This window comes from Rana temporaria, chromosome 4 (assembly GCF_905171775.1).
Source record: "Rana temporaria chromosome 4, aRanTem1.1, whole genome shotgun sequence".
Lineage (NCBI taxonomy): Eukaryota > Metazoa > Chordata > Amphibia > Anura > Ranidae > Rana > Rana temporaria.
This window is the reverse complement of record NC_053492.1, coordinates 166,422,582-166,445,984: the sequence shown is the minus strand read 5'-3', so window position 1 is coordinate 166,445,984 and position 23,403 is coordinate 166,422,582. Positions and strand designations below refer to the sequence as shown.

Below are 23,403 nucleotides of genomic sequence, written 5' to 3'. Positions count from 1 at the left end.
GCTTTCCCCATGACTCAGAATCCAGAAACTTCAGTGCAGCACTGGATGAAAAATGCAAGGGTCTGTCAGGAGTTCAGAAACTCATTGACCTTTTATACACACACACACTAATTACAAGCAAACAGATCACAGGTGAGGATGGTTACCTTTACTAGCCATTCCAACCCCTTTGTGTCAATATGTGTGCATGTTATCAGGCCAAAATCACCAGGGTATGTAAACTTTTGATCAGGGTCATTTGGGTAGTTTCTGTTGCCATTATGATTTAAAAAGAGTAAACACAGTTGATTGATAATAAATGGCTTTAGCCAAACACTAACCACGAGTGAAAGAAATGTTTGTGTTCTCATTCATATTCTCTAAAAAAGGGCCAAGAAATAATAAATTCTGCCAGGGTATGCAAAATTATGAGCACAACTGTATATACGAATGTGTGAACATCCTACATATAAAACACATACAGGATTAAAAAACAAAAATAAAACATTTATTACAGCAGAAAAAAAAAAAGTGCTGTTAGTTGTACTTTAAAGTAAACATTTGAATGAGAATGTGAATGTTGATATGTACATCAGCTTAAAGTTAACCTTGCAGGGCAAAGCAAGGGGTCACCCAATTGACACATTTTCTAGCTGCCCATACGCACCTTGCTTTATTCCTCACTCAGCCCCATAATGTTAAGAAAAATAGAAAGGCAGGCAATGTCCAGGCCAAATCTCTGATACGTCAAGCAAACAGTGCACTAGCTTCCCAGCACCCGAAACATGAGAAAAAGGAGGAAAAAGAGGAAGCAACTCATTCTTTCGAAAATTTTAGTTTTTATTGCAGGCTTATGCGTTTCGGCAGTTAGCCTTAATCATAGCCAAGATAAATGCTTGGCACTTTCAGATGAGAGAAGTATACAAATCAATACCCTTTCTCCCATGTGTCCTGCTGTCTTGAGGTGGGTACAAATACTTATGTCTTTATTTAAACTCTGTTTCCTTATGGAGATCCCTTAGATCCTAGGCTGAAGGCTGGAGACAGGGCTTCAACTTTTCTCTATATCAAGATTTAGTTAGTAAAAAGAAAAGGCGACACGGGGGGGGGGGGGGGGGGGGTTCGGGCAATATGCAAATTGTAAAAGAAATTGAGGCCCATGTGTACAATCTTGTACTAGAATCCAACAGAGCCACAGTTATCAATTAGAAGACCAACACAGATCCGTGCAGACATTACATATTGTCTGGACTTGAGCACCTTAGGCCAAATGAAGCTTAAAGTTGGCTTTACATCTTTATGTTGCAGTAACGAGTAGTAAAATATGTGTATTACCACATTATTGCAAAGAACAGTAACATGAACTAGAGTGTTGTGGTGCCGCAAGGTGATACTAGAGGGCACTTTCAGCAAACAAAAAAATGCACAAGCAGTTGGAAGTTAGAATAATCATATAGATGTCCGAAGACCTAATGATAGGCAGCCTTGATAATTACAGCAGGACAACTTTCAGTCCTTACACAAATCGTTGTTTGACACGGTTTTACAATGTCTGTCATAGGCTGCAATGTGTTTTTGGATGACAGTTTCACATTGTTTCCTTGTGTTTTGTAATTTTCTTGTCTGTATGTAAAATAACCAATAAAAACTAAAAAGGGAAAAGCCTTTCAGTAGCAAGCGTTACAAAGTTACTTAACTTACGCAAAGACACAAGAAAAGTGATTTTGTGTGTATATGTGGACACGCTTGGATAACTAGCATTAAAGAAAAATAATCTTGTCTACTCTTTCAGTGAAGAAGCAATTTAAAATAGCTTATTGACATATATAATAAAGTACAATACTCTACAATCTCAGGAAAAAAAATGTGTGGGTATATTAATGAAAAATCCAGCCACATTGACAGGAGTCTCCAACAGCCTCACTGACAATTAGACCCCTTTCGCGCTGCCAGCTGGCTGCGTTAGCAGTAAAGCGCCATTAGTTTTAGCACTGCTTTACCTTTGTTTTAGCGGCGCTTTTTGCCTGCTAGCGGAGCGTTTTTAATTCCCACTAGCGGCCGAAGAAAGGGTTAAATGCGCCTGTGTGCGCTTTGCAGGTGCTTCGGCAGCAGTGCCCATTCATTCCAATTGGCAGGGGCGGTGAATGAGCACTCAGGCTCTCACACGGGCTGCAGGGGAGGCGATTTTCAGGCACTTTACAGGCGCTATTTTTAGAGCCTGAAAAAACGCCTTTAGTGTGAAAGGGGTTTTGGGGAGGCAAGAGAGGTGTATTTGAGCTCATCTTTTATAGGATTTTTTTTTTTTTTACTTTCTAAAAATTTCAGCTGTAATTATATCTGGGTCTACTGTAATGCAGTACAGCAATGCAGTTTTCATTTAAAGTAAAATTTCCTTTTGCACATTTTTCCTCTTAATATCATGTTAAGCTTGAATTGATCACATCTGCAACAGGTTTATTTTAACAATAGATATACACCAAAGCTATAAAAAACAAACAAAGGTGACATTCATGTGTGCAGATCTATACATACGAATATGGATCCTACCTTGGCAGGTAAACTTCCACTTTCTGTTTTTTCACAGAATTTGCCCATTCATCAATAAGAGAGGCTTTGACTAACGGTTCAAGTGTTGCCAGAGGAACTTCCTGTCTGGACAGCAGGAGCATAAGACTAAGTTCATCGCCTTCATATGGCATCTCCAGTACTTGGTAAACTCCACCAGCCTCATTTGATCCATCAGTAAACTCTCCTGTAAAAATAGGAGAGAAACATAGAATAGCTAAAAGAGACAGCAAAATGGTAAAGAATGCCTGGCCCTAGAACATGTTTTAGTTACAAACATACCATGCCATTATTTAGTCTACCAATACTGATATAAAGTGATCCCAGTAACCCTCTAACTTTCATAGTCTATTCAATCTCAACCAGGTTTCTGTCTCAGATTACAATCTTAGGGCACATTCACATGTGCGGCGGCAAGGGCTGTCACTTCTGCGTGTTTGACAAACGGTGAGCAGGCGATAGGTCACTTCTTTACTGCATGATTTTACCATATAATTGCCATACAATTGCGTGCATTGCACATAGTTGCAGTGCGGCCCTATATAACTGCATTGGTCACAGTTAGTGGTGGCACAACATGATGCTTATGTTTTGCCTCAGCCGTTAAGCCCAGAGTGGGTGTAGGTTAGTGTTCAGACAGACAGTCAGGGGGCAGCAAGACTGACAGCCTACTTGCAATCCCACCACCATTCCGACCTAGGCCAGAATGTCATGAACTTGGCACTTCAGCCTCTTGGAAAACTTGCATACCATTTCCAAGGAGGCTGCAAGATCAGCACACAGAGCACCCAAGGGGAGGGTTCAGCATGTCATTGTAACTGGCTGCCTGTACCTGGAAGAGGTAGCCATGAGAAAAGGACCAAGATGGAGGCACAGGACCTGCTGAATGGCATATGAACAGGGGGATTGCAACCGGACAACGTTTTACTTGCTCTCGGGTGAGTATATGCTTTAAAGAGCGCTACGAATGAGCAGGAAAAGAAAAACATGGGGGTGGGTGGGGGAGTTAAGTACCACTTTAATGACAACTTTCAGCAGAGACCAAGAACAGTTTACTATGATTTCCAGCCGATACATCTGATAAATGTTCTATTTGTATTTCGGTGAGAAGCACTGAGATCCTGCAATCAACATCAGTGAAATAAATCAGAGAAGATAAACATTCAGGGTAAAACGAGGATGTTTTTCTAAGCGATGTTTAACTCCTTCCCACCAACCGACTCCCTTTGAAGGTTTCTAAAAGTTGGGAGGCGGGCATTCAGGGCATGCGACTGCTGTGATTGGCTGTTATATGATCGGTAAGCCCAGTATGCATCATGAGCTTTCCGGTAATCACCAACTAGTGGTTTACACAGGGCTGCATAAATGCAGCCACTTGGCGTGAAGGCACACATGCCGAGAGGTTGCATATATGCGTTCGGCCGGCTTGAAGTGGTTAACATTAACAACTTGTGTTTTATATTTGCCTGTCTGGCTGTAGTAAAATAATGACCCATACAACAATTAAAATAGATTAAGTATATTTTACATCTTTGCTTTTATTTATTCAGTGTGTAATTTCCATTTATTGGGAGTTGCTGGTAGAAACAGGTTTGATTTCAATAAAATTTTAGTTTTCTGGTACAATCTAAAAAAAAAAAAACACATGCACACTGAATACATGGAACATGGTAGCTTACAGTCGCCACCGGTTATCTACACACCACTATTGAATACCAGCTGGCATTTTTTTATTTTGTGTTGTATGGGAGCATTTTATCTGCTACATGAGACATTGCTCACCAGACTGTAAAAAGGGGATTCAATCAAATGTAACAATCTTGCCTGCTGAATAGATTGTTTGATGTTATCAGACACAATCAGTGTGTACTTTGCAAACTGATGCTTTCAGGTACAGGAAACAATTATGTACGTGTGTGGCTGTTTGGTTACCTTATGGAATAACAAACATGTAACTGAACAAAAAAAATTAAAAATGTAACCCTGCAGATGTAGTTTTATGAGAGTAATTGTCTATAAAAAGATCTTTATTACAAAAGAGTTTTCTTAGGCAGCATTCACACTTTGTTTGCACCCAGCCACGATCACAGCAGGTAATCATCGATATGAACAGCCACAAATAGCTGTAGCAATCGTCAGCCGGTCATTGCATTTTAGGTGGTTGGAGGCCGCAGCTATCCGCACACTGTTGTCAATCCCTGCCTCAGGAATCACTAGATTATTGCCGCTGGGATTTGTGGCGTGGCTAAACAGCCTTTGCCATGACACACAAAATTGAGCTCAGGTGCATCCTGTTTCCACTGATCATCCTTGAGATGTTTCTACAAATTGATTGGAGTCCACCTGTGGTAAATTCAGTTGATTGTACATGAATTGCAAAGGAACACACCAGTCTATATAAAAGGTCCCACAGTTAACAGTGCATGTCAGAGCACAAACCAAGCCATGAAGTCTGAGGAATTGACTTTAGATCTCCAAGAAAAGATTGTATCGAGGCACAGATCTGGGGAAGGGTACAGAAAAGTTTCTGCAGAATTTAAGGTCCCAATAAGCACAGTGCCCTCCATAATCCGTAAACGTAAGAAGTTTGGAACCACTGGGACTCTTGACCAAGTATGCGATGGTTACTCGGACAGATCTCCAGCTTTTCTCTGTGAAGAAAAGAGAACATTCCAGAAGAAGAACCATCTCTGCAGCATGCCACTAATCAGGCATGTATGGTAGAGTGGTCAGATGGAAGCCACCCCTTAGTAAAAGGCATATGATAGCCCGTCTGTCATGTGTCAAAGGGCACCTGAAGGACTCTCGGACCATGAGAAACTAAATTCTCTGGTCTGATGAAACAAAGATTTAACTCTTTGGCCTGAATGGCTGGAAGAAACCAGGCACCGCTCATCACCTGGCCAATACCAACCCTACAGTGAAGCATGTTGGTGGCAGCATCATGCTGTGGGGATATTATTTGGCGGCAGGAACTGGGAGACTAGTCAGGGTCAAGGGAAAGATGAATGCAGCAATTTACAGGGATATCCTTGATGAAAAGCTGCTTTAGAGCGCTCTGGACAAAAGATGGGGAAAAGGTTCATCTTCCAACAGGAAAATGACCCAAAGCACACAGCCAGGATAACAAAGGAAAGGTTATGGGACAACTCTGTGAATGTCCTTGAGTGGTCAGCCAGAGCCCAGACTTAAACATCTCTAGAGAGATCTAAAAATGGCTTTGCACTGACGCTCCCCATCCAACCTGATGGAGCTCAAGAGGTCCTGCAAAGAAAAATGGGAGAAACTGCCCCAAAACAGGTGTGCCAAGCTTGTAGCATCATACTCAAAAAGACATAAGGCTGTAATTGGTGCTAAAAATGCTTCAACAAAAGTATTGAGCAAAGGCTGTAAATACTTATGTACATGGGATTGTTTTTTGTTTAATAGGATTTGCAAAAATTTCAAAACAAAAAACTTCTTTCACATTGTCATTATAGGGTATTGTTTGTAGAATTTTGAGGAAAATAATGAATTTAATCCATTCTAGTAATAAGGCTGTAACTTAACAAAATGTGGAAAAAGTGAAGCGCTGTGAATAATTTCAGGATGTACTGTACGTTGGGGATTTTAACAAACATACCAGATTCACACCTCTTGTTGCTTTGAAATAGCAGTTTGCTTCACTAGACTGATCACATACTCATTCTAAATAGAGTAACTGGTTCATTAACCACTTTCCGCCCAGTCAATGGACAACTGACGTCCGGGAAGTGGTTGTGAAATCCTGACTGGACGTCTATTGATGTCCTGGACGTCTATTGATGTCCTGCAGGATTTCATGCCGGTGCGCGCCCGTGGGCGATCGGTGGTGCGGGGTGTCAGTCGGACACCCTGCATCTTCGATCTCGGTAAAGAGCCTCCGGCGGAGGCTCTTTACCACGTGATCAGCCGTGTCCAATCACGGCTGATCACGATGTAAACAGGAAGAGCCGTTGATCGCGAGTAGAGGAGAGCTGATCGGCGGCTCTCCTGACGTTGAGGTTTGCGCTGATTGTTTATCAACGCAGCCCCCCCTTGGTTGTCCACACTAGACCACAGGGAAGCTGCCAGGACCACCAAGGATTGGAGGAAACATGTGGATGGCCAGGTACATCCCCCATGGCCATCCACATGTAAAAAATATGAATAATAGATGACAATCAGTGCCCACAAATGGGCACCGATTGGAAAAATTGTAAACAAACAAGTGCCACCCCTCAGTATTAATCAGTGCCACCCTTCAGTTTCCATCAGTGCCACTTCTCAGTGCCCATCTATATGTGCCACCCATATGTACCCAGTGCCGCATACCAGCGCCTCCTATCGGTGTCTATCAGTGCCACCTCATCGGTGCCCGTAAAAAAAAGAAAAAACATACTTATTTACAAAAAAATTAATAGAAAAAAAGAAAAAACATACTTATTTACAAAAAAATTAATAGAAAAAAAGAAAAAAAACATTTTTTTTCAAAATTTTCGGTCTTTTTTTAGTTGTTGCGCAAAAAATAAAAAATCGCAGAGGTAATGATCAAATACCACCAAAAGAAAGCTCTATTTGTGGGAACAAAATGATAAAAAAAATTGTTTGGGTACAGCGTAGCATGACCGCGCAATTGTCATTCAAAGTGCGACAGCGCAGAAAGCTGAAAATTGGCTTGGGCAGGAAGCTGCGTAAGTGCCAGGTATGGAAGTGGTTAATATGACCTGGAACCTGGTGCACTTTTTGTGTTCCAATGAAGAAAGTGCCAAGGTCTGTATCTCTTTAGAGTGCATCTCTTTACAGTGACTGTATAAATAACCCATATAATCTTTTCCCTAATCTGGTTACAAAAACATATCTAAATTAAAAAGATAATATAAAAGGTTGGCGCTAATTCAAGTGAATGTACATAAACATAACACAATTTAATTTTAGAAATCACATCATAATTGGGTAAATAAATGTAAGTAAAAAATCGGAAAATCTTTAAAGAAACGTCCATACACCAAAGAAATAATTCTATGTACAAAAATTGGTGTGATTGAAAGTGTCCCGTGTTATCTGTGCTCCACCATCACCCGCGCAGGAGAATGACAAACTCACCAGATAACTGAAAACAACTGTAGCCAATACAAAATGAATTCCTTAAGTAGGGTGAGATACCCAGGAGGAAATGTCCTTATAACATAACACCATCAGTTGGTGTATCCTTGGACTTGTGCAAAGACAGGAGCTCAAAAAAAGCAAAGTTCATCACAGCGCAATACAGCCTATAAAAGATTGGAAGCCAAATTGCCAGGTAATGCACTTACATTTATTTGTGGGCAGGGATCCACGCCATTCCTGTAGCTCTCGGCGTGCGTTCCAACACACCAGAGATAGGAACCAGGCGTACCGGAAGGGACGTCAGTGCGGGCGAGCGAGCAGCCTCAATGCATTTCGTGTTTCCACATCATCAGGAAGCTACATATCTCTTTAGCTGTGGAGGATTACTGCCCTTTAAATATTATAACTGTATTAGACGATACTTTACTGAAGGAGGTTGATACAGATATCCATCTTCTAGTTCCTCTCATAATATAAAAAGTCAAGAGAGGGGCACCATAGTAGACATATTTGTTGGCCAAATTCAAAATGCAAAAAGTACTGAGTAGCTAATCATAGTGAGCCTTCCCTGAACATGGTTGGCTCTACTGAAAGTCCCACACAGTTAAAGTGGAAGTGAAGTCAAAATCTAACCAAAGCTAAACCTACTCCCACACCCATTCTAATATTATGCCATTAAACCTGTGAAAGAAAAGATGCTTATACCCATTCTGAAGTCACTCAGGTCTGGTCACAAGATCACACCAGAAGCAGCTTCAGTGAGGAGGAGAGATCACGGACAATGGCTGCTAATGCTTGTGCTGTGACATCACCCATAGGATTACTATGGGACACCCGTTGTCAGCTGTTCGTCCTCTACACTGAAGCCGACACTTGGACTTGATCATGTGATCTGACTGGAGCGGCTTTAGAATAGGGAAGTATAAGCGTGGAACACTTGAAAAATTGTCAGATCTCAGGGAACCCTTTGTAAGATTAGTCCATCAGGGGTCACTGAGAAAATGCCCCTTACGTTGGTGGTGGTAATGCTGCCATTAAAGGGGTGGCCAGATTGACCCCCTTGCAGTCATGCTGCTGGCTCTACCAAGTGTGATTATACCTGGAACCATCAGATGGGAGGACAGTTAGACACAGCTCAAAGAACTTGGAGAGATATAATAGTCTCTGAATGGGGGTAAGAATAGGTTCAGCCTTAGTAAGATTTTGACGGAACTTCCACTTTAAATAACCAATAGACACATTTAAAAAATAAATTTCCAGTGCTCAGCTTTTAAGAAGGTGGCAGTAAGGCTTCCTGGAAATGTTAGAAGCCAAGGCCTTGGTATTTTTTTGCAAAAGCTTTTAAGAGCCTTAGCAGGCATGGGGGAAGGAATTTGAATAAAGCGTACCTTTCATTTTCATGGAAGGTCCACTTTGATTTGCCAGGGACATGCGAGACTTTCAGAATCCAGCTGTCAGTAGCAATTATTTTAATACAGGTTATATATACACATAGCACCAACAGTTTGCACAGCACTTTATAACACGGGGGCAGACAGTAAAGTTACAATTAAATTCAATACAGGAAGAACCAAAGGGTCCTGTGCATTAGAGGTTACAATCTAAAAGGGAGGATCAAATCATCCAAAAGGGTAATAAATTGTTGGGGATGAGCTGATGGATAAAGCGGAAATACAGTTGTTAGGTAGAGGCACAATAGGCTTCTCTGAATAGAAGGGTTTTTAGAGATCGCCTATAAAAAACGGACAGAGTAGAAGATGGCTAGACAGATTTGGTTAGGGAGTTCCATAAGATGTGAGAGACTCAAACATAATGGAGGCGAGCATGGGAGGAGGAAATATTGGAACTAGAGAGTAGGAGGTTTTGGGAGGAATGAAGACAACAAATTGATTGGTATGTTGAAACTAGGTTAGTGATGTAGCCGGGGGGCCGAGTTATGGATGGCTTTGTAAGTTATTGTCAGCATTTTTAAATTAATTCATTGGGTGAGTGGCAGCCAATGAAGGGATTGGCAGAGAGGGGTAGCAGACACTGAAAAGCTGGTAAGAAGGATGAGTCTGGCAGCAACATTCATGATGGACTGAAGGGGAATACCCTATGTAAGGGTAATCCTATGAGGAGAGAGTAACAATCTGAAAGTTTTAGAAGTATATTTATAGTTGTGTGCAAACATTTCCATACCTTGTCAGAAATCATGAAATTTTGCCATTTTGCCACCAAAAAAATAACAAAAACACACACACACACACACACACACACACACTCTTTTATTTAAGGATAGAGATCATATGAAGCCATTTATTATTACATAGTTGTTTGGCTCCTTTTTAAATGATAAATAACAGAAATCACCCAAATGGCCCTGATCAAAAGTTTACATACCCTGGAATAGGCGAGTTTCCCACATCTGTGGCTTTTTAAATTGCAATTAGTGTCTGTGTATAAATAGTCAATGAGTTTGTTAGCTCTCATGTGAATGCACTGAGCTGGTTAGATACAGAGCCATTTGGAGCAGAGACTAAGGGGCAGATCCACATAGATCTGCGCCGGGCGCAGCGTATGTCAGATACGCTACGCCACTGTAACTTACTTAGGCTTAGTTTGAATCAACGAATTTGCGCCGTAAGTTACGGCGGCGTAGTGCATTTCTCGCGGCGTAAGGGAGCGGAATTTAAATGCGGCGGGTAGGGGGCGTGTTTCATTTAAATGAAGCGCGTCCCCGCACCGAACGAACTGCGCCGTCCCTAAAAAATTTTGCCGTGCATTGCGCTAAATGACGTCGCAAGGACGTCATTGGTTTTGACGTGAACGTAAATGGCGTCCAGCCCCATTCACGGACGACTTACCCAAACAACGTAAAATTTTCAAAATTATCTGCGGGAACGACGGCCATACTTAACATTGAGTACGCCACCATATAGCAGCTTTAACTATACGCCGGAAAAAGTCGAATGGAAACGACGTAAAAAAATGCGACGCCCGCTCGTACGTCCGTGGATCGCCGGAAATGGCTAATTTGCATACTCGACACGGAATACGACGGGAACGCCACCTATCGGCCGCAGAAAAATTGCATCTAAGATCCGATGGCATACTAAGGCGTACGCTTGTCGGATCTAACACTGATGCCGTCATATCTTGTTTTGTGGATACCAAAACAAAGATACGACGCGCAAAATTTGAAATTACGTGGCGTATCAAGTGATACGCCGGCGTAATTTCTTTGAGGATCTGCCCCTAACTGTCAAAAGACCTGCATAATAAAGTAATGGATATAAAGGATATAAAAAGAGATTATTGAATATGGCCCGGATTCACAGACACTGGTGCATATTTATGCCACCATAGCGTATCTCCTTTACGCTACGCCGACGCAGAGAGGCAAGCACTGAATTCACAAAGCCAGTGCTTCCAAATATGCGCTGGGTTTCCAAGGCTTAAGTCGGTGGAAGTGGGCGTGAGCCATGCTAATGAGGCGTGACCCCATGCAAAATGATGTGCCGAGCGCCAGACAGATACGTATCGCCAACTGCGCATGCACCGTCCCGTGGGCGCATCTCAGTGCGCATGCTCACAATCACGTCGGAACAACTGCCTAAGATACGTCAGATCACTGCCTACGGCGTGAACGTAACCTACGCCTAGTCATATTCACGTCCTACGTAAAACACATCGGCTTGAGTTCCCTGGTGCAGCCCTTTGCATGGATTCTGCTGAGTTACGCCTCCTTTATGGGGCATAACTTTACGCCGGATGTATGACTTTACGCGCACTGCGTCGGATATGTGAATAGAAAATCAATGGGAGCGACAAATGCAGTGTAAATATGCGCCCACTCTACGCCGGCGTAGGCAAGTTACGTCGGTCGGATGAAGCCTGTTTTTAGGCGTATATTAGTTTTGTGGGCACGGCGCACAGATACGACGGCGCATATTTGCACTTACGCGGCGTATGTAGAGATACGTCGGCGCAAGTGCTTTGTGAATCCGGGCCTATGCTACTCCAGAGAAAATACACAAATGGTATCCCCAGTCGCCCAATGTATGCTGGAGATGCAATAAAGAAAAGGGTACTATGTTACATATCTGGTGGCATTGTGACCGGCTGGTACCATTTTGGTCGAAGGTAAAGGAGATTATTTATCAAATCATGGAGACCAAGCTCACGCTCGATGTGGCATGCTGTCTGATACACATCTGAAAATTCTCTTTCAGGAAGTACAACAACTCCCTCTCTAGGCATTTAATAAAATGCGGTTAAATCTCTCATTCCGTTGTACTAGAAATCTACAAATATTCCTACAATGAAAGATTGGTTGCACAAGATCTCCTATATATGCGAGATGGAGGATACTGTGGCGCAATCTAATGAAAATGTTAACCGATACCACAAAACTTGGTCTCTGCGGTTCATTTATAAATACTCTCAAGATTAAAAGAAACTGATAAGATGATCACATCCTTACCTGGGTCTAGAACCCCCAACTCTAGAGGCTGCTCCATCTTTAGTCTGTTTCCTCATATCCTTCCCTGGAGCTTAAAACATGTACTGCTCAATCCGATTCCAATTAATTTTTTTCCCGGATATTGGTTGCAATCTTTGGCAGATGATACCTGGTAACTTCCACGCGCATCCTATGAACTCTCACAGTCCCCTTGCAGGGCAACGACTTCTTCCTTCTTTTTCCTACTCATTTCCTTCTAGTTCTCACTTTCTCCTTCATGCTTAACCTCTTTGCATATATAGTACTCAGAAATGTTGTTACTTAAAGCGGAGTTCCACCCAAAAATTTAAACTTCCACTTTTCAGAACCCTCCCCCCCTCCGGTGTCACATTTGGCACCTTTCAGGGGGGAGCAGATACCTGTTTAATACAGGTATTTGCTCCCACTTCCGGCCATAGATAGCCGCATTATCTTGTGGGTATCTACGCCACTTCCCATCCCCCCGCTGTCTTCTGGGATAGACAGGTCCCAGAAGACAGCAGGGACCATTTGGATTGGGAATACGAGTCTCGCATGCGCAGTAGGGAACCAGGAAGTGAAGCCACAAGGCTTCACTTCCTAATTCCCTTACCGAAGATGGCGGCGATAGCTCGGCTTCGGGTGCCGATATCGTGGGCACACTGAACAGGTAAGTGTCATACTTTTAAAAGTAAGCAGCTGCAGTATTTGTAGCTGCTGACTTTTAAACAAAATGAAAAAAAAAAAATCATCGAACCTCCGCTTTAACTGTAGGTGTTGTAACTCATCGCCAACTTGGGGTCATAGAAAACCATCTATAGCCCATAATGATTAGATAGCAACTACCTACTACTATGGATGATATTGTTTATTGTTCATTTTGTCATTATTACGATATATGATTCCACTGGTTCGTTTTCCATAACTGTATACAAATCTTTTTTTTCAATAAACTTTAAATGTTAAAAAGAAGTAGAAAATTCAGGGATCTCTTGATACCAAGCCAATGTCAGGTAGACTAAGAAAGACTGCAGCCACAACTGCCAGAAGAATTGTTCAATATACAAAGAAAAACCCACAGGTAACCACAGGATAAATACAGGCTGCTCTCCAAAGAGACGGTGTGGTTGTTTTTAAGAAACACAATTCAACAATACTTGCACAAAAAGCTGCATGGTTGAGCTACCAGAAGGAAGCCTTTGCCACAAAAAAAGCTCAATGAGGCATGTCAACGTGGTGTTGTGCATATTGTTTGGTGTTTATTGTGCATATTGGCTTTTTTGTGGCATTGGCACAGTAAAGGCTTCTTCTGGCAACTTGACTATGCAGTTAATTTTTGTTCAAGTATCATTGTACTGTGCTTCTTAAAAACAACCACACTGTCTTTCCAGAGCAGCCTGTATTTCTCCTGAGGTTACCTGTGGGTTTTTCTTTGTATCCTGAACAATTCGTCTAGCAGTTGCGGCTGCAATCTTTCTTGGTTTACTTGACCTTGGCTTGGTATCAAGAGATCCCCAAATTTTCCACTTCTTGATAAGTGACTGAACAGTACTGGACTTGCATATTACTTTTTTGGAATTTCTTTTTATATCCTTTTCCATCTTTAAAAAGTTCCATTACCTTGTTAGGCAGGTCTTTTGACAGTTCTTTTCTGCTACCCAAGACTCAGTATCTAGCCTGCTCAGTGCATCTACGTGAGAGCCAACAAACTAATTGACTATTTACACACACACACACACACACACACACTAAATGCAATTTAAAAAGCCACAGATGTGGGAAATTAACCTTTAATTGCCATTTAAACCTGTGTGCGTCACCTTTTGTGTCTGTACCAAGGCTAAAACATTCCAGGGGATGGAAACTTTTGATCAAGGCCATTTGGGTGATTTCTGTTTTTCATTAGGATTTTAAAAGGAGACAAATAATTATGTGATAATAAATGGCTTCATATGATCACTATCCAAAAAAAAAAAAAAAAAAAAAAAAAAAGGGACAGTCATTTTCAATATCAATGCCAACATTTTATGATTTCTGCCAGGGTATGCAAACTTTTGAGCACAACTGTATATAACAATTATAAATGCAGTTCAAAGTTGTGGAAGAACTAGCTTGTATCCCCATCAGATTAGTTCTTACATTCAGTTTGTGAAGTACACAAGTTGAAAAAGTTAATTTGTTTGGCTGTTGTAAAGACTGTCTGCTATAATTCTTCCTCACACAATTTATCGTCCCCTTATAAATCCAATATTTATGACATTTAGCTGATTAAACAAAAGCAAATCTGGTGCTAACAATCTCTACCCCAATGATAAATCAATTCGGAAGCTTGTCCAGTCCGCAAAGACAATTACCCCATCCATTCTCTCCTGAATTTGCATGCAAATTACAGATTTCCTCATCACAAAAGCCATGAAGCTCAAATAAGTAAAAAAAAAATTTAAAAAAAATAAAATCACATTTAGAGGTTTAGAAATGCTTATGCAGGTAAATATGTAAAAATGTGCAAGATGGAATGATATATTTTGATGACAGCACAATTAAAGATGAATGCCAAGAAAGCGGCTAAACATATAATTGAAAGTCATATACGTGAATAGTCTTTCCTACCAAAAGACTGGCAATACAGCTCATTCATTTGTGCTTATTTCAATACGTACCCCCAAGATGACTGGTTATTTAAAACACATATCCGACTGCCAATTTACAGGTCAAGATTAGATGGACTAACTGATAATCCCCAATCAAAGATCTAGTGCTGAAGAAACTAGCCAAGGAGCTGATGACTACCGTGTTTCCCCGAAAATAAGACACCGTCTTATATTTATTTTTCCTCAAGAAATCACACTATGGCTTATTTTCGGGGGATGTCTTATTTTTATTACCGGCAAGTATGGTACAACAATCTACATTTATTCAACTATCCTCTGGTGTTTGTGTGGGAGACTGTTGCTGGTCAGTGCTGGGGAGAAGCTTTACTTCTTCCCCTGAGTACAGAGCGTCCTTCTCCTCACTTGGTCACTTCACTGAGGAGACTTTTTACTTTCACTTTCACCTGACAGGGGGAGCCGACCTTACCGTATTTATGGGGCTGCCGTGGAGATACAGTGGAGCAGATAAGAAGGGCTGCACGACTTCTTTACAGCTCCTGAGCTCCGCACCAATACAGTACGCCTATCACGTCTTGTTTACCTCTCCGCGCCGCTACGCATACGACACGCCATCACTACGTCTTATTTTCGGGGATTCGACACGCCATCACTACGTCTTATTTTCGGGGGTATGGCTTATATTTCGATCTTGCGTCGAAATCCCGCTACGGCTTATTTTCGGACTACGTCTTATTTTCAGGGGAAACACGATACCAGCCACTTTGTGTTTTTATTTTACAATCATGGGCGTCCTGTTACATTGTAAATAAAGCTTAGAATTGTCGAGTTGAAATACTTGGGAAAATTTTAAGGGCTAATAAAAAGGCAATTACCATTAAACTTACCATAATAAAATTCTCCTTTCTGGTACATCATTGGGATCTGCACTTCACTCTCATCATCTTTAGTGAAAGAAAATGTTCTAGTGTTTTCAGGTCTGAACTGGGATTTCCAGTTGCCCTTAAAATAGATAGCATTGACGAGAACCAGCTTTGTAAGCTCAGTGAAGTCTTCAGCAGAGAAAAGATTGTGTATGCGATCTGTTGGATAAAAAAAAGCACATTTGACAACAGCACAGTTATTGTGTCACTTTCAAGATTTGCAAAATTCACTAGAAGCACTACATTTTCTCCAATAATCCCATGTATTAAACCAAGAGAAAGGTAGCGATTTTGAGTACTTTCAATGACTAGACAACTTTAAAAGCATCTTAAGCCTGGTACACGAGAGGATTGTCTGCGGACAAAGCGTAGGACTTTTGTCCGAAGGGCGTTTGCCATGAACTTGCTTTGCATACAAAAAACGGCAAAGAATTGTCAGCCAACAAACACAAAAATTCGTGTTTTTTCAGCTCTTTAGTGCCACCCTTTGGGCAACTTCTGCCAATGTTGTGTTATGGTTAGCATTGCTTCTGAGCATGCGTGTTTGTATTTTGGCGTTTTGTCCAATGGACTTGTGTACACACGATCGGATAATCCGACAAAACACATTTGTTGGCAGACAAGTTAAAGCATGCTATCCCACATTTGTTGGCGGAAAATCTGACAATTGTCTGAACGAGCATAAAAATAGCCTATCATCACACAATTCCCATTGGATAATCCGATCGTGTGTATGAGGCTTTCATTTATTGCATAGCCCAAAGTTTTATTCAAAGCATTGAGAGTAATAGGGCTAGTGACAGTCTGATTCCTAGTGGTCAAAAACAGTTGTGGCTAGGGGAATATTAGGAAGAGAGAAGGCCAAGAATAACAAAATGCATATGACAATCGCAGGGACAATGAGCTACATAAAAAAAAAAAAAAAAAAAAAAAAAAAAAGGAAAAAAAAAAACACACACACACCCCTTAACTGTACTAGCACAAGATATCAAATAAACATTTTTTAAGACATACAGCCATCAAAACTCTGGGGCTGCTGTTCAAAAGTTAGCAAACATCTGTGGCCCACAGTATCCACACTCGATTAGTTCATGTTCGAAAAAGCAGGGATACAAGTTCTAGATATGGGCTTTTTTTTGTTTTAGTAGTATCATTTGTTTCTTTTGGGCAGTTACTTAGAAGTTACTAAATTCAGGGAAAAAATAAAAAAAAGTGTCCAACAGCAACTAGAGGTTCTGGAGGTCCACACATGTCTCCGCCATCATTGCTCATGGTAGCTGCTCGGCAGGTGTGCAACTCCAAACACTCTATGATAAATTTCCGATAAACAAGAGAAACTTGTTGGTGACCTGTGGTAACAAAAAAAATAACAAACAAACACACACACACACACACACACACAAAATAAATACTCCTTTTAAAAAAAAATGTTTATATATATATATATATATATATATATATATATATATATATATATATATATATATATATATATATATATATATATATATATATATATAAAATTTATTAATTTAAATAAAATTAATTTATTTTAATTAAAATCATTTCCCAATTTTAAATATCTGGAATTGAAGGGAATGCATTTTCTTCCTGTGTATTCATAATAACAAAAATATGTACACCTTGACAACAATCCTCTTTCTCTTATTTACGGTACTTATGGACTGAAGGAGGATACAGGGAAGTCAGCGGTGATCGGTGCGGCTTTGGCGGGAGTTACAAACACTGATCACCGCTGTATAGATTTTGGAGCATGCGTGTTTGTACTTTGGATTTTTTTCCCAACGACTTGTGTACATGCAAATCGGATAATCCGACAAGACACATTTGTTGTCGGAAAATTTTAAAGCATGCTATCCTACAGTTGTTGTCGGAAATTCCGACAAATGTCCGATGGAGTGTACAAACGGTCGGATTATCTGACAAAACCCTGGCATCACACATTTGTTGTCGGAAAATCCGATTTTGTCCTTGAGCCCTGGTTCACACTGATGCTACTTTGAAATCGTGCTACTTTGCTTGAAGTAGGCGCGATTTCAAAGTAGCAAGGTCAGCGCGATTTCAGGTGCTACTTGATAGACATTTGTGTGGCTTCATACACAGATGTCTATAGAAATCGCACCTGAAATCGGCAAAAGTAGTGCAGGAAATACTTTTGCAAATCGGTGGGGCACCGCAAAATCGGTGTCGCACCGATTGGAACAGTGCCATTGCCGCCAATAGGCTGCGACTTGTCATGCGATTTGATTTCTCAAATCGCATGACAAATCGCTCCAATGTGAACCTAGGCTTAGTCTGTTATACACACACCATTAAAAGAGCTTTGTTACATCAGTTTGCAAATTGCAACACAATTTCTGTTGATTATACAAGAAATCCACTGTGCTCCTTACTTCCTGTAATGAGCTGACAAAGTGCCTCTGTTATACTGAAATCCAAAGCACTGTCATAATTCCTGACCAAGTTCTTCTTTGTGCATACTTAGTGGTATTAAACCCAAAAGCCAATATACTGCAGCTCATCAATCTTCAAAATGTGATGGCCTTTTTTGTTGGGACTTTTCCCCATTTTTACCCCATGATCCCACCAACAACACCCTTCCAGTCTAGCGGCCCATACACATGATCTGAAAAATAGATGACAGATAGTCTTTTTTTTTTTTGCATGCTAGTATCGAAAATTGAGAAGTTACAAAAGTTAAGAAAATTCTCGTACGACAGAATAAAAAAAAACTAAAAATCGGAAGTAAGGTCATGTGTTGTAGTGTATTTCTAATGTATTTTTGGACGACAACTCTACCGATTAAATTAAAATCGTATGATCTGGTATCACACAAGAAAACTTTTTGTGTTTTTTTCGATCAGATATTATAATGTACTGTCTTAATCAGTTCTCGAAAGATCTGTACCACCGATCTGATTATCGTTCGTCCGCTTCAAAAGCTGTATTTTTCGTCCGATTTTTTAGACCGTGTGTATGGGGCATTAGACTGGCCATACATGTATCAGTTTTATTCAATTAGTCAGCTGGCTGATTGAAAAAAATAAAAATAAAACTGAACGGATTCCCATATGGAGGAATTCTCCCTGCTGCATTAGGTCCCTTTCACACGGGCAGACGAATCTGGTCCATCTGTTCATTTTTTTAGGGAGACCGGATCGGACCATCCATTGCCCTTTATGGCAGAAATCAATGGACATGTGTCTGTTGACACCCGCCGACATCCGATCTGCTAAAAACAGACAAATGGAAGATCCGTTCCCAAGCTGTCTGGTGGCTCGGATGACAGTCGGATGGAAATGGACAGACGGACGTTTCTGAAAGGGGCCTTATTGTATTCTAACAGCAGGGACTCTAGCTGATTTGCTGCAGCACTGATCAAAGGAAAATGTTCCAACATGCCAATTTACGAGAAGTCGATCATTAGATTGACTGTCCTGGAATAGGAACATATATGCTATCAAAATTTAGCTGATGCCTTTTGAACCAGACAAAATTATGATCCATTTATGGGCAGTTTAAAGGATGTCTCCACTCTGGATTTAGAAGCAATAGAGACACTTTTGGAGAGCAGCAGTATCAGTCTGGGGGGAGGATAGTGTTAGTCAAGTCCATCTAAATCTTCTAGCCCATCTAACAAATTAAAGCTGCTCCAGCTGAGGCCTCGTACACACGATAGGATAGCCAGAGAACAACGGTCTGAAGGACCGTTGCCTTAGGTTAACCGATGAAGCTGACAGATGGTCCGTCGGTTAAACAACCGATCGTGTCAAAACGCGGTGACGTAAAACACAACGACGTGCTGAAAATAACGAAGTTCAATGCTTCCAAGCATGCGTCGACTTGATTTTGAGCATGCGCAGGTTTTTAACCGATGCTTTTGCATACTAACGATGGGTTTTGACCTATCGGTTAGGCGTCCATCGGTTAAATTATATAGCAAGTTCCTTTTTTTTTAACCGAAGGTTAAATAACCTATGGGGCCCACACACGATCGGTTTGGACCGATGAAAACGGTCCTTCAGACCGTTGTCCTCTGGCTATCCTATCGTGTGTACGAGGCCTAATACATTTTAAGTAGTTATGGTAACTTTTGGAATAAAGGATTTGCGTAAAAGAATATACACATATAATTGTAAGCACCCCTGTCCATGATTAACCTCAACACTCCAATTGCCTTTTTATGTTGGACAGCTTGATCCATTGAACAAATTCACTTACTGGTCAGATTAACAAGATAAAAATAAATAATGGAAAAAATTAAAATAGAAAAACAAATGCAGCCATCACTTCAACAATTGGTAAGCTGCAACATAATATTTTTTTTTTATTTTGGGATTAATACCACTTTAGAACCCCTTCTATATTATGGAAATACAGAAAAGAGAAAAGTGTTCCATAATCTAAACCAAGTGAGCAAGGACAAAAAAAACAGGTTGTAGCAGAATCAAATGAAAACAAGGCCTGGAATAAATGCAGCTGCCATATATTGGGTTTAGATATGCTTCCCCCCCCAAAGTAGAAAATGACTTTATTTTGCGAACTGCACATCCGAGTGTACCATAACTCAGCAGATTTTCGCTCAGTTCTTTACAATCTATTCAGCCTTGTTCACTGACCTGCATCTCCATCTCGCAACAACATGTCAAGATCCCTTTCCTTGGGGGTTTTTGAAAGACATTTCTGTCAGCCTGACAGATAAAAGTGTTAACTAGTTCCCAACCAATCCCTTATCTACATGTGCAATGTGGCTGACAGCACGGTAATCTTACACGCAAGTTTCAAGACAGCTTGTTTGTGGTTCTCCAGCTTCTGGAGATAATGTCATTATTACAATGCTCAAAAGCCACAGCGATAACTGTAAAGCATGGGGAACTGGGAACTCTATGTTCAGGAAACCCAACAACTAAATTGTTTTATAAATGGAAAAATAAAAGGAGTCAAACTGGGGTCTAAACCAGAAACTAGGCAGCTTATATGAATGAAGGAGTCTCTTAAAGTGCAACTGCAACATTATGAAAAAGTTCCTTAAAAAGCAAATGCAGCTTTACACAAGAGCCACTTAAAGTGCAGCAACACCTTTAGTGCTGTTAGACATATTGTTGCAGCAAGGTTTAAGCTCACGTGTTCCTGATCCAATGATATATTAGCTGAACTGCTATTTGGCACCACACAGCAGCTTGTCTAAACGCTCCACAGTACAGTATATAGTAAAAAAAGTTAGAGATAGATAGAGATTATATATATATATATATATATATATATATATATATATATATATATATATATATATATATATATATATATATATATATATATATATATAATTAATGTGTGTGTGTGTGTGTGTTTATATATATACAGTGAGGAAAATAAGTATTTGAACACCCTGCTATTTTGCAAGTTCTCCCACTTGGAAATCATGGAGGGGTCTGAAATTGTCATCGTAGGTGCATGTCCACTGTGAGAGACATAATCAAAAAAAAAAATTCCAGAAATCACAATTTATGATTTTTTAACTATTTATTTGTATGATACAGCTGCAAATAAGTATTTGAACACCTGTCTATCAGCTAGAATTCTGACCCTCAAAGACCTGTTAGTCTGCCTTTAAAATGTCCACCTCCACTCCATTTATTATCCTAAATTAGATGCACCTGTTTGAGGTCATTAGCTGCATAAAGACACCTGTCCACCCCATACAATCAGTAAGAATCCAACTACTAACATGGCCAAGACCAAAGAGCTGTCCAAAGACACTAGAGACAAAATTGTACACCTCCACAAGGCTGGAAAGGGCTACGGGGAAATTGCCAAGCAGCTTGGTGAAAAAAGGTCCACTGTTGGAGCAATCATTAGAAAATGGAAGAAGCTAAACATGACTGTCAATCTCCCTCGGACTGGGGCTCCATGCAAAATCTCACCTCGTGGGGTCTCAATGATCCTAAGAAAGGTGAGAAATCAGCCCAGGACTACACGGGAGGAGCTGGTCAATGACCTGAAAAGAGCTGGGACCACCGTCTCCAAGGTTACTGTTGGTAATACACTAAGACGTCATGGTTTGAAATCATGCATGGCACGGAAGGTTCCCCTGCTTAAACCAGCACATGTCAAGGCCCGTCTTAAGTTTGCCAATGACCATTTGGATGATCCAGAGGAGTCATGGGAGAAAGTCATGTGGTCAGATGAGACCAAAATAGAACTTTTTGGTCATAATTCCACTAACCGTGTTTGGAGGAAGAAGAATGATGAGTACCATCCCAAGAACACCATCCCTACTGTGAAGCATGGGGGTGGTAGCATCATGCTTTGGGGGTGTTTTTCTGCACATGGGACAGGGCGACTGCACTGTATTAAGGAGAGGATGACCGGGGCCATGTATTGCGAGATTTTGGGCAACAACCTCCTTCCCTCAGTTAGAGCTTTGAAGATGGGTCGAGGCTGGGTCTTCCAACATGACAATGACCCGAAGCACACAGCCAGGATAACCAAGGAGTGGCTCTGTAAGAAGCATATCAAGGTTCTGGCGTGGCCTAGCCAGTCTCCAGACCTAAACCCAATAGAGAATCTTTGGAGGGAGCTCAAACTCTGTGTTTCTCAGCGACAGCCCAGAAACCTGACTGATCTAGAGAAGATCTGTGTGGAGGAGTGGGCCAAAATCCCTTCTCCAGTGTGTGCAAACCTGGTGAAAAACTACAAGAAACGTTTGACCTCTGTAATTGCAAACAAAGGCTACTGTACCAAATATTAACATTGATTTTCTCAGGTGTTCAAATACTTATTTGCAGCTGTATCATACAAATAAATAGTTAAAAAAAATCATATATTGTGATTTCTGGATTATTTTTTTTTGATTATGTCTCTCACAGTGGACATGCACCTACAATAACAATTTCAGACCCCTCCATGATTTCCAAGTGGGAGAACTTGCAAAATAGCAGAGTGTTCAAATACTTATTTTCCTCACTGTATATATATATATATATATATATATATATATAAATAATCACACACACACACACACACACACACACACATACATACATACATACGCACACGTACAAGTACCAATATTTTTTTTCAAGTACTCCCCGACACCGATACTTTTTTTTATGTCATGCGACAGTGGCACATGGGTCAGTATTTATTTTTATTTTTAATTTTTTTACAATTTTTTGTTATGTTTTTTTTTTCAATGCTTTATTATTATTTATTTGGAGGGGGGGGGGGGGTGGATGGCGTCAGTGTGTTATTTTTTTACAATTCATTTTTTTTTAAATGGGGGGGGGGCTTTGATGAGATATCAGGGGTCTTAACAGACTTTTGACATCTCCCCTTTGAGACAGATAAAGGGACTAAGGATACAGATTCCCCAGTCCCTTTCTCAGCAGCCTCAGCTGCACTGAAAATGAATGGATAGGAGACAGAGGCTCCTCTCCATTCATAAAGTGAAGCATCGTAAACACAGGTTACGATGGTTCAGTTATATGAATGGACAGTCAGTGGTCACCGACTCTGTTTATTTGGAAAAGGAAGGAGCCGGGTTTACCGGCTCCTACCTCTGGTCTTCATCCTAACAGATAGAGGACAGAGGGGGTGGAGGACATGGCGGGGGAAACGGAGCGCAGAGGGGGACACGGAGCAGAACGGAGGGAGGACACGAAGCGTGGAGGGGGACAGCAGCAGAACGGAGGGAGGACACGGAGCGCAGAGGACAGCAGCAGCACGGAGGGGGAGA

The 23,403-nt window shown here is 40.9% G+C and overlaps 1 protein-coding gene across 1 annotated transcript in view; it reads right to left on the bottom strand.

Annotated features, from left to right (window-relative positions):
- The window catches only part of SERPINI1 (serpin family I member 1), a 103,708-nt gene that overhangs the window by 43,140 nt on the left and 37,165 nt on the right, over positions 1-23,403 (bottom strand). Inside the window, exons 4-5 of the mRNA XM_040349307.1 lie at positions 15,609-15,803; positions 2,527-2,731 (exon numbers count right to left, since the gene is read on the bottom strand). Coding sequence (XP_040205241.1) covers positions 2,527-2,731; positions 15,609-15,803 — 400 coding nt within the window. The remainder of the gene's footprint in view (positions 1-2,526; positions 2,732-15,608; positions 15,804-23,403) is intronic.